The sequence below is a fragment of the Zea mays genome, chromosome 1, assembly GCF_902167145.1.
Source record: "Zea mays cultivar B73 chromosome 1, Zm-B73-REFERENCE-NAM-5.0, whole genome shotgun sequence".
NCBI classification, from domain to species: Eukaryota; Viridiplantae; Streptophyta; class Magnoliopsida; order Poales; family Poaceae; genus Zea; species Zea mays.
The window spans coordinates 206,455-218,581 of NC_050096.1; the positions used below are offsets into that span (position 1 = coordinate 206,455).

At 43.4% G+C, this 12,127-nt stretch overlaps 1 protein-coding gene across 1 annotated transcript; it reads right to left on the bottom strand.

Annotated features, from left to right (window-relative positions):
* Positions 1–712: 712 nt before the first annotated feature.
* Positions 713–3,268, bottom strand: LOC103630233 (cell division control protein 48 homolog C). Its single transcript, XM_023301380.1, has 4 exons — positions 2,767–3,268; positions 1,923–2,515; positions 1,225–1,365; positions 713–790 (listed from the first exon to the last, which is right to left on the bottom strand). Exons 1-4 carry the CDS (start codon positions 3,185–3,187, stop codon positions 713–715), a joined length of 1,233 nt encoding a protein of 410 aa, XP_023157148.1. The 5' UTR covers positions 3,188–3,268.
* Positions 3,269–12,127: the final 8,859 nt, after the last annotated feature.

Sequence of the window (12,127 nt, forward strand, 5' to 3'; positions counted from 1 at the left end):
GGGGTGGGAGGGGGGCGGACGCGAGAAGTACGGGAGCGGGAGCACGGTAGTGTGGTCTACACTGTTGGCTTATATATATACTAGGTATGTACCCGTGCGTTGCGACGGAAGTAAAAAATTTGTATGAAACATAGATATGAAACGACAAACATCACTATAATATGCGCTAAGTAGATGATGTCTAGTGTGTTGTTCCTCCGTGTTCCATTTTCTATGTCACCAAGCATTGTAATTTTTCGCTTACTGTCTAGCAGAAGTAGACAAATTTGTAATTAATTGAAAGGTAAACCCATGACAATGCAATATTATAACTTTGAGTATTTACAACAGTGATCAGCAACTTAAACCTGCAGTTTAGATGGCCGTAAGCAAGAATGCGGCGTTATAGCTAACTATGCAGTTCTCCACCAAGGGCACCGCGACAACCTTGAACATGTCATCCTAATGGTTATCCTTGCTAAAAATCCAGATACTAAACTGCTCACATAAACTTGATTGAATTTTGAGTCCGTCAAATAATCTCCCAATTAAGTCCATCATCCTGAACGACACGAAAAGGAGAAGTTGCACATTTTTTCACAGTTAACACAAAAAAGGGCGAATGCTAAACTGAGAAGCGAGAGTAACAAGAGGACCTGCGTGACATGTTCGTCCGTGTCAAGGTCGAAAGTGAATCAGGGCTAACGTGTCCAATCTAGGTAAGGATCTGATTCTATTCATATCTAACGCACCCCGTCTTCCCCTGCAGCGACACCTTAGTGCTGCTAAGCGGCCGGATATGGACCACAACCTACAAATCAGAGCAGTTAAGCGACCATAAGCATTCATGTGCTCGATGAAATGCTAATGGGCACAGTCCCGCGCGAGGAGAGCTCTGAGCAGCTCAGACTGTAGTCCAGACGGCCGCTCGAGTGCTGGCTCGACCTCCACGACGACGAGCACGCCCACAAGACGCTCATCACTTCGTGTTGGATCAGGGGAGGGGGGCTCACCTTGACTTGGGTCGGATCTGTTACCGCCGCGCGCGTCGCCTCCGGACAGTCGCTCGAGTGCTGGCTCGACCTCCACGACGACGAGCACGCCCACGAGACGCTCAGCACTTCACATTGTCTCGTAATGTTTCCTTTGCTGTAATCAAAAGGAAAGAGCCATGGATGAAATCAGCTGACATGTCACAATGGTAAACAGAGATTAGCAAGAAGTAGCATGTCATCCTGCACATACCTTTTTGGATACTGATGGCTTCACCTTTGATAAGGCTTGTTCAAAGTGTGATGGCTCAATCAGAAAAGGTGGACTCATTGATGTCCCGCTATCAAGGTACCTCCATCTATCTTCCAAAGCTAACATGGCTGCCTCATCCACCTGATGAAAAATAATGTTAGTTTCATTTCTTGCATGTTTTAAAATCATCAATTGTCATCACACAAAAGAGTGCTGCAATTATTACAGTATAAGTCAGAATGCATTCCTCAGAGCCAAAAAGAATCTGCATTTAATAAACTTCACTAATGCACCCTGTGGGCAAATTCAAACAGAGGTCTATCTGACACGATATCAAACAAATTACCAGTGATGCTAGGTCGGCGCCAGTGTGAATCAAGTCAGAGAGAGAAAAGAAAAGCATGAGAATTGAAAATGCATATTTAAATTGTATAGTCCACAGTAATCTATAAAAATTCCAGTAGCATAAGAAAGTAGGTGAGAAACGGGTGCCTACAATACATGAACGCAGCTAGGAAGGAAAGGGTATCAATCTGTTGCAATATTGCAAAATTTAGCATCTTAAACAACAGAAAGTTAATAGCGGGGAAATTACCGAGATTTTTATGGAAACAGATCAAGCTACAATCTAAATCCAGCTTAAAATGGGTAAATTAAAACAGGAATCTTATCGTGAGCTCTATATGAAAAAGGTATACCTCAAAGTCGTTCATGGTAACATGTACACTCTCCATCTCGCCTGCATCCCAAGACAGCTGCTTCCACCATTTTACCTTTACCTCAGAACAATACTGAGCTCTTCTTTTATTAATTAATCTCTTCATTGCCAGATACCCTGCATTATTGACTAATGCTTTCAAGTCAGCACCAACAAAACCTGGTGTGGCCCTTGCTATCTTTAAAAAGTCAAATTGCCCTTCAAGTCGAAGCTTCCAAGCAAGCATCATCAGTATCTGTTTCCTTAAATTCACATCTGGAACCCCAAGATATATATCTCGATTAAATCTTCCTGGCCTTCGAAGAGCTTGATCCACAGCATCAGGCCTATTTGTAGCTCCAATGACAATAACATAACCTGGTTTCTTTTTAGATGAATCGACATCAGAACCATCACCACCAATATTCTGGTGGAATTCATCCATGCATGTCATCAGCTGAGTAACTATTCGTCGCTCCATCTCTCGATTCTCCCTCTTGGATGCAATTGCATCTATCTCATCTATGAATACAATTGAGGGAGCAGTCCTATATGCCTTCTGAAATAAGCCCCTGATGTTTTCTTCAGAACCTCCTGCAAGTACACAAGCATTGTGTGATGTCTTCTGCATGAATCCTGACACACAACTTTATCTATCAGGAGCATCGGACCATGGACACAAGTTGAGGTACAAAAACTGCATATCCTTCAGCAGCTATTCAGAAAGATAATGATTTCATGATACTATTCATCACAAATTCACAATGCAAATGATATGGGACTTATTTGTCCAAATACAGAGCGTCAGAATTTTTCAACTGTGATGCAAGTGTCAGAAAACATACCAGATACTCTAGAGACGATATCTGGGGCTGAGATCTTGTAGAACGGCACACCAGTCTCATTGGCAATGGCATGTGCAAGGGTGGTCTTCCCGCAACCTGGCGGTCCGTACAACAGTAGCCCAGCAACAGGCCTAACCCCAAGGTAATTCGGCAGCTCCAGACGACGCAGGGGGACCAGCACTTCTACCAGAAGCTGATCTAACACCTGCTCCATCCCGCCGAGATCAGCAAAACGTGGCCACTTGTCCCCATTGACCACTCCTTCGGAGACCGGAGCCTCTGGCTTGGCATCGGCACCTCCGCCTCCACAATCAGATGTGATGAGGCGGCGAGACTTCTCAGCGGTCATCTCGATCTCCAGCTGCTGGTTAGTGCCCGGGTTCTGTTTGGACGTCTGCGAGGCATACTGGGAGTGAAGCATGGTCTTGGTGGCATCGAAATAGGGTGGAGGCGGCGGGTGGGCGGATTCGTCCGAGAGAGAGGTGGTGGAGGAGAGGGTGGCGTGGACGGTTGAGAGATGGGGACGACAGAGCTACCTCGGCTGGTGGTGGCGAGAGATTCACGCGAGGATGGGGGTGGCTGTGCGTTGAGCATGCTGCGCATGCGGCGATGCGCACGGGGAGGGAGGCCGGGTTGCGCGAGGGGATTCGCGACGTGGGCGGGCGGTTCGTGCGGCGGGCGTCGCGGGATGGGATTCGCGTCGTGCGGGCGGTCGTGAGGGCTGCTCGAGGCGGGGGCAGTCTACACTAACCTCTTAATAGTTAGTATATATATATATATATATATACTGTATTTATATATTACACCTGGGTGCATTCAATATAGAGAATGCACCCAGGCCGAACCTATGTGTCAGGCCCGAGCCAACCGTCCCACCCAGGCCGTTTTTGTCTCTCCCGCGCGCTCCGGACAGAACCTTTTTATTTTCCCGCCCCCGCCCCTCTTTCTCCGTGAACGGCTCCTCCGCGAACGGCTCAACCTCTTCACATAAGTTGCAATCACACCAGACTTGCAGTTGCAATCACACCAGACCAGCAGTTGCAATTACACCAGACAGCAGTTGCAACCATTGTTTGTTTAACAGATTTTTGGACATAGTTATATAGAAGTTGCAACCACACCAGATCAGAAGTTGCAATTACACCAGACAGCAGTTGCAATCATTGTTTGTTTAACATATTTTTGGACATAGTTAAATAGAAGTTGCAATCACAACAAACCCACAGTTGCAATTACACCAGACCAGTAGTTGCAATCTTGTTTGTTTAACAGATTTTTGGACATAGTTATATAGAAGTTGCAATCACACCAGACCAGCAGTTGCAATTACACCAGACCAGCAGTTGCAATCATATTTTTTAACAAAATTTCTCAGAGTTATTCAGTACTTGCAATCACATAAGAGCAACTCAGCAGTTGCATCCACACTACACCAGCAGTTGCAATTACAACACACTATCGGTTGCAATCATTTTGTTACATTTTTTTAACAGATATTTGGGTAAAATTATACAACAGTTGCAATCACACATAATGCGGGCTTGCAATCCCACCTAATGCGGGGGACAGGGAGGCACGCAGACAGAGAGGCGCGCGGCGGCGCGGGGACAGGGAGGCGCGCGGCGGCGCGAGGACAGGGAGGCGCTCGATGGCGGTGGGATCTAGGTTTAGAGGATCGGAGGAAGAAGGAGGAGACGGCGGCGGCGCGGGGATAGGGATGCGCGCGGCGACGGCGGGGGTGGAGAGGCGCGCGAAAGAGGACTTACGCCTAGGTGCATTCAATATAGAGAATGCACCCAGGTGCATTTTAGCAGCGCCGTATATATATATATATATATATATATATATATATATATATATATATATATATATATATATATATATATATATATATATATATATATATATATATATATATATATAAAAGACCTTAGTGTAGACGTACACACTTTTTTGGTGCACGGGTCTGCCTGCAGCCCGCTCCCTCTCGCGGCCGCGCTCTCTACGCCCCCGCCTCGCTGATCCCGCCATCCACGCCGCTCCAGTCCGTCACCCGCGCGGCTGTTGGTAAGGTGCTCCAGTGATCCCGCCATCAACGCCCGCGCTCTCTGCGCCCCAGCCTCGCTGATTCCGCAATCCCTGTCGCTCCAGTCCGCCGCCCGCGCTGCTGTTGGGAAGGAAATTCCGCTTCAGTCCGCCATACCGGAACCTTCCATGAACGCCCTCCTCTACTCCGCCCGTTCTCCAATAGTGGAAGGTTGGCCAGGATCCGCGCACTGTCGTCATGGTTCCTTTTCTTCGCGCGACATCGACGGTGGGGAGGATCGGCGCGCCCTCCTCTGCTCCGCCCGTCTCCAATAGCAGAAGGTTGGGGACGATCTGCGCACCGCCATGCTTGCGCGTCTCCAATAGCAGAAGGTCGCCTACGATCCGCGCCGACGATTGCGCGCTCAGCTCCTCCATCCCCTTCCAAGCGCGTTGATCTCCAATACCAGAAGGTTGGATCGTAGCCTGCGCGTGCCCTCCTCCCCATGCCGATCCGCCCCACCCTCCTCCCCACTGTCCCCGTCTCCGATAGCAGAAGGTCGCCTAGGATCCGCGCCGACGATTGCGCGCTCAGCTCCTCCATCCCCTTCCATTCCTGCATCGATCTCAGCTTATTCTCTGCACACCTACGACTACAAATGGGGAGGCCTACAGTTGATCCCCCACATCTCTCCCCCAAGACGCAGATTCAAACAAGGTTCGTAAACTTTTACCAGTCGCGCTCCTTAATATTTCGTTCAACATTTACCAGTCGCTGCTGTTCAACCGTGGAGTTATGGAGGCATATACCAGTCGCTGCTGACTTTGCTTTTACCAGTCGCTGCTCCTTAAACTTTTACCAGTCGTTCTCCATGGAGTTATTCTCTTTTACCAGTCGCTGCTCGTTCAACATTTACCAGTCTTGCTGTTAGTTGGTGCTTATTCTCTTCTAAATTCCTTAATCAACTGCATCATGAGTACCACATTGTTTTTGCAGTTCTCATTGTGTTGTGCAACAACCAAAATCAATCCACGGACATTCTAATTGTGGCTGTATTCCATATGTGCCTCAGCTGTTCTAAATTCCTTAATTTTAGAAGGTAGAAGAACTGTAGAAGGGTGGATTGAGTGGAAATTGAACTCGCGCGCTGACATGCATTTGGCCAAGCTGTGTGACATGTGTTCCATTTAAAATTTAAATCTTTTACCATGGAGATTCAACCGTGTGTGCTTTTAAAATGGCCCTGAACTGTTGGTTTAAGTTTTCAGTTCAAGTAACTTGAGCTCTAGGTGCCTTAGCTGTTTAAGTTTTAAGTTCAAGTATGACTTCTAGCTCTAGCTGTGAGAATGATGTTTCTGAAGTGAGTTCATTTTTCAGGGCAGATTGTTGCAATAAGGGATATCATACCTCCTGCTGTTGTGTAGCTCACATTCTTCCAGTCATTGTCAATTCTCCCAGGTACATTTCTCCCATGTTGGACCTATACATTTTGCAGCAATTAAATTTCTTTCTTTGTGGGTATATTATTGGGAGACATGTTTTTAGTTGCTAGAGGTTAATAATTTCTCGGATTCGCCTCTTAGTTTTGCAACTTATTCTGTGAGGGAAACTACATTTTTAGAGCTCCAGGCAGAAATCCTTATTCTGTTTTTGGTGCGGATTTTTAGTGTGTGCTTTTAAACTTGCCCTGAACTGTTGGTTTAAGTTTTGAGTTCAATTAACTTGAGCTCGAGGTGCCTCAGCTGTTTAAGTTTTCAGACAACTGATTCAACATCACAGAAGATAACTCATTCAGCATCTGACACTGATACATGGCGACATGTTCAGAAAATCATAAAATCTAAGACAATATTTATTTGCTCTTCAAGTTCTCTTCCCGAATGCACATTGGCCTTGTCAGGTCCTCATAGCTAGCAGCAACCATCAAATTGTAGTCCATGAGTACAACAATGTAAACAGAGGCAAGTTTTGCATAATGATAAAAAAAAGTCTTTGGACACAGAGAGCTGACATGATGCAATGTTCTAGGGCCACAACCAAAATAGACTCTACCACTCACCCAGGTGATAAAATGGAGAAACATGTGCAGATCTGCAGGGTGATCAGATCTGCAGGGTGCTCCAGTGATCTGGACTGAAATAGAGCCCATGCGAGATTTAAGACATCATTCAGACCAAAAACTAAATGTAGGTTCTGCACATTCAGACCAAAAATATTTTTGCTTATCTGTATGGGAGCACAATTACATTTACAAGGATGCAAAAAAATCAAGCAGATAGCAATGTGAATTGTGGGATGTATGTAACTATGTGATTTGAACAACTCATGTGTTGTCTTCATGTTTCCCTAACTGAGGCTTTTGCTAATTCTTTGATTTCCCCATGTTAATTTGATTTGCACATCACTAAATAGTATGATACCTATTGTTTTTTATATGTAATCTGGAATTTTATGTGAGGGCCTGTGGTGAAGTCTCCTATGTAGCTAAATATTTTTTCTTCTCTATTTCAGTTCTTCTAGCAGTTGAACTTTGCTAATTGAAGCTGCAAAAGTAACTTCGACAGCAACAAGGTGAGTGAACGCCTCATGTTTATTTTTTTCTTTAATGCAAACAAACACTAAATATGAACAAAATTAATGCATTTTGTTGGACAGCCCTGATCACCTCAAAATTTAATGAATACAGAGTGTGGACGTTAGTGAGAGCCTTTGCAAGTTCGAATTTTCCTTCTTTAAACAGTCTGTTACCCTCAGAAAGTCCTCCAGCTCAGAACTAGATGTTAATCAACTCAAAATAACAAACCAGTCAATGCACAAGGCGAATGATTTGACAGAAGATACACAATCTACATGTGTCATGTAACTAAGTACTGGTTGAAACACAGGACAGAAACCACCGACAAATTCAGAATCAGCTGACAGACTATGCTTCAATGCTTTCACATATTCACTACTGACATCTTAAACAAAATTGACCATCTTCAGAAACATGGTTGTATTTCTATCAAGCACTCAAAAAGGCAGTTAACAGTTTGCTCAAATGAAAACAAAACAAAAAAAAATTATATAATTCATATATGGACATTTTGAAGTATAAACATTTAAGCAAAAATGCACTTATGATAGCTAACTGGGATACAGATTTGCACAAGTTGAGCAAAAATGAATTTCAGTCAGTATACCATGTTCTTTATTTTGTCCGCCTCATCCATGATTTCTTCAAAAGTTAAGCCAGTCCAATCCTATAGTATAAACAGATAGTCGTCAGAAGAAAAAAAAGAATCACTAACACTGAATCCAATTCACTAACACTGTTGCTACCTCTGCATATATGGGAGAATGATCTTCTTCAGTTGGCCAATCAAAAACTGAATCCAATTCACTAACACTGCTGCTACCTCTGCACATGTTTAAGCCCCTCTATCACCCAAATCCCCTCGACTACAGACCCATCCATCTTGACCAAGTTTACTCATCCATAGCTCTTTCACTTTGGTATAGCACACCAAGACTGGTAATACACAGATCACAAGTTGTGGTACCCCAAAGTTGGGCAAAATACTGAATGTCCACTTTCAGAGGTCTGAAACAGCTTTGCACCCAGCCTGACAGGGAGTTTTGTAACACTATTATCTCCAAATTACACACAGTAACAAGACCAATTATTTGCATAAACGTGTTCACCTTACTGTGGTCTCCAACGTTGCTATAGAAATTTTAGTCCAAAAGGAAATGGATTAATCACAAAAGTGCTCCAAACTTGGCACCAAATACTGCCTTTCAGCTTTCAGCTACTGAACCCAAATTCAGACAGTGCAAACCCGACAGTCCACATTTTAGCCAGTTTTACTCCAGTATTCATACTCACCATCTAAGGCTATCCAAGTTTTTTATAATTGTCTCTGACCAAATATACTTGGATCAAATTCTAGAGGGCTCCAAACTGGACAACTTGCTGAATTTCAGTTTCAGCTAACTGAACCAACTTCAGTTAAAGGCAACCTGGCAGTCCACTTTGAGTAGTTGTTACTCCAACTTTTGTATAGGATCATGTCCACCACCCTTTAAGGAAGTTGTTCATCAATATATGGTCTTTAATTCCTCTACAAGCACCATGGTCCAAAACCTTATAGAACAGCCACAAATGAGCTCCAAAACAGCCATCAATACTGAATTCCAGAATCAGCTACTATTTAGAATCTGAAAATTCAGAAACACAGCAGCACCACTTGGAACCATTCTTTTTCCTGGGTTCCAAATGTTTCTAGGGGAAGTTATTTAATAAAGTTTATACTCCTATAGTTCCTCTACATGTTTGGCTTAGTGATCCATAGCTAATTGGTCTGGAACGATTAACAACTCGAACTGGCTTGGCCTGCTGACGGATGGCACAAGAAGTCACATACTTATGCACAACCGATTTCATACCCGGCCAATAAAAGAACTTCTTCATTTTCCTATATGGGAGAGTGATCTTCTTCAATGGGTGCTATAATAACCTACCGAGACAGAGCAAAACAAACCTCGGTGCACGAATCTAGAATGCAAATGGTTGTCTGTGAACCTGTTTGTTCGAATATTCTGTGAACCTTGGTGTGTTTGAGAACTATGTGTACTGTTTATACTGTGTGACAACAACAAATATGTTTATGTGTGTACTGGACATATCACTTTGTAAAATGTGTGCAAATTGATACCTATACACAATAGACAAACGATATGTCTAAATTGTGGTTGTACAGAGTACTATGTGAAAACTTATCTAAGCCATTCCACTGTCCATAATAGGGTTTCCTTATGGAGAACGGAGAACCAATAGAAACAGATCAGATTGAACATAATGATGGTCGCACACCATTAACAGACATCTCAAACACTATAGGTAAAGGTTATTACACGCGTGTCGATTAACGTTTCAAACGTAGTCTGTAGGGGAACACTAATACACAAAGTTATATTGTAGCTGATGAAAATGGATCAAAATCGCTTGGTCCAAATGTCGATGCTAAGGAACGTAAGAGGCAAAGGGAAAGGGAAAGATATGCTGCGATGACCGTTGAACAAAGAAACGAGAAAAATAGAAAGCGTCGTGAAGTAAGCCAGCGAAATAAAGGACTTGCTATACAGGCAGAGGCATCTAGAGGTGATGAAAAAAGTTAAATTTCAAATTGTTATTATACCTATATACATGTACCTTATACAAAGTTGACGTGTATTCTTTTGTATATGGGTGATATACAAAGAAGACATTAATATGAAGACATTTGAGACAGTTAACTTTGAAACAAGTGGCTGTAGCGCAATTGATTTCACAAATTTTGCAACACAAGGTAATAGGGTATACCAATCACAATTTTTTTCACCCATCGTTTTTATAATACATATTTGTAGCCATGAAAATCATTTTGCCGCTGTTGATTTGGCAGTTCCAAATAATAACACTTCACCGACCGATAATATTATCGAACGAGAAAGGCAAAGGCATAGAGAAAGACGTGCAAAAATGTCAGTAGACCAAAGGAACGAGTTGAATAGGAAGCGTCGTGAGGCGCGACAACAAAACAAGGGACAACATATGATGTCCACTATGTCAGGAGGTGATGAAACACGTCAAATTTAAATTAATGTTTATGTGCATAAACCTACACTTAGAAAGTAATGTGTTCATTGTTTTTTAGATGTAGACGAAAAAGTAAATGTGAATCAAGATGATGATAGCGATTGGTTGCATAGGAATGATACATTCAAGGCAGACGACGTTTTCACAACGAGAGACCTTCTGGCACCAGGTACATGACTGTTCACTCAACTAAATTAGCAAAACAGCTGATTTCTGGCGGTTTAACGTATACATGCTTTATTCCAGGCGGTGTGCATGACACTGTTGGTAACACGCCCAACCATAATTTGGAAAGGGCCGCCTACTTTAGAGAGCGGTACAAAAACTTAACTCCCGCCGAGATGGAGTTTAGGCGTGAACGCCTTAGGTTGTATGATAATACACCAAAGCGGAAAGGGTCAAAGATAGAGTATATAAGAAAACGTAGAGCACTGTTGGCTGACACATTGAGTCAGGAGTCCATCGCCATGGAGTCCCCAATATATACCCCTGAGGTTGTACACCCTACAACAGATGCAATTGAACCTGATGGATTCGTAGTTACCCCCTGCGACTGGGTTATCCCTGAAATCGCCAGTAACCCGTTCCTGCCAGCTCCAACACAGACTGAGGATGTTGATTCACCGCATATGTCTACTGGACCACTAAGACGTAAACATGTGCCACGTGGTGAAAGACAAGCTATCTTAGCCCGTCGAAACCGGCAATTTGAAGCATCCATTTCAAGGAACATGGCTACTACGACTGAGGATACTATCAGTGACGCTGGTGAAGGGGCTGATTGTACACAACCCCATATGACTACAGAGAACAACAACAATGGTAATTACTATCATTGTTTTCAAGTCGGATGAGTTGTTGGTCATTTTGGCTGACCGACTTGGACGATTAATCGTGACCAGTCTCGATTGATCGGATGACTTGAAAACAATGATTATTATCCTATCTTAAATGGATGCAGCATGACGACGATAGCGTGTAGTTCGACTAAACGTGTGTTTCCATCAGTACAATGTAGGAATCAATGTCATGGTGATATCGTGGCAACAAATGAGAGTGCAAGTATGACCGAACAAGGAAGTGGGGTGGATCATACCCAGTCGAAGCCAAGGGTCATTTCCAATGGTAATTGTTAAGAATCTTTATTCAGGTTACATATTTTTCCCAACCCTGATATCCTGAATGCCCTTGTATTTTATGTGGCCTGTATTTTCACGTTCCAGTTGATGACGATGACGGTGTCGTATTTGAAGACGATGCTGATGAGAACGAGGGATACCTATTCGCTGGGCAATGTACTAATTTCAATCTTTTTATGGTATGATACCAATGCTTATATAGATACATATGTCTTACTCATTGTTTCCAAAAAATATCAGATGAGGATACCGATGAAGATATAGAGATCGATGGTAGTCAAGATGAATCGACTGCCACTGATGTTCCTGATCCGTATGACAAGGTGTACAACAACATCCCTGAAGAAACACATATGCTCAAGACTGTTCCCAACTGCGGTTATTGCACCGCAAAGAAGTTTGAGTATGAGACACCTGGTTTTTGTTGTCGTGGTGGGAAGGTTGAGCTAGCCCCACTGGAGACCCCTCCCCAACTCAAGAGGTTGTGGGATAGTGCAGACTCTGATGCTAGGCACTTTCGTGATAACATTAGGTTTTTTAATGGCCATTTCTCTTTCACTTCCCTATACTGTTGCC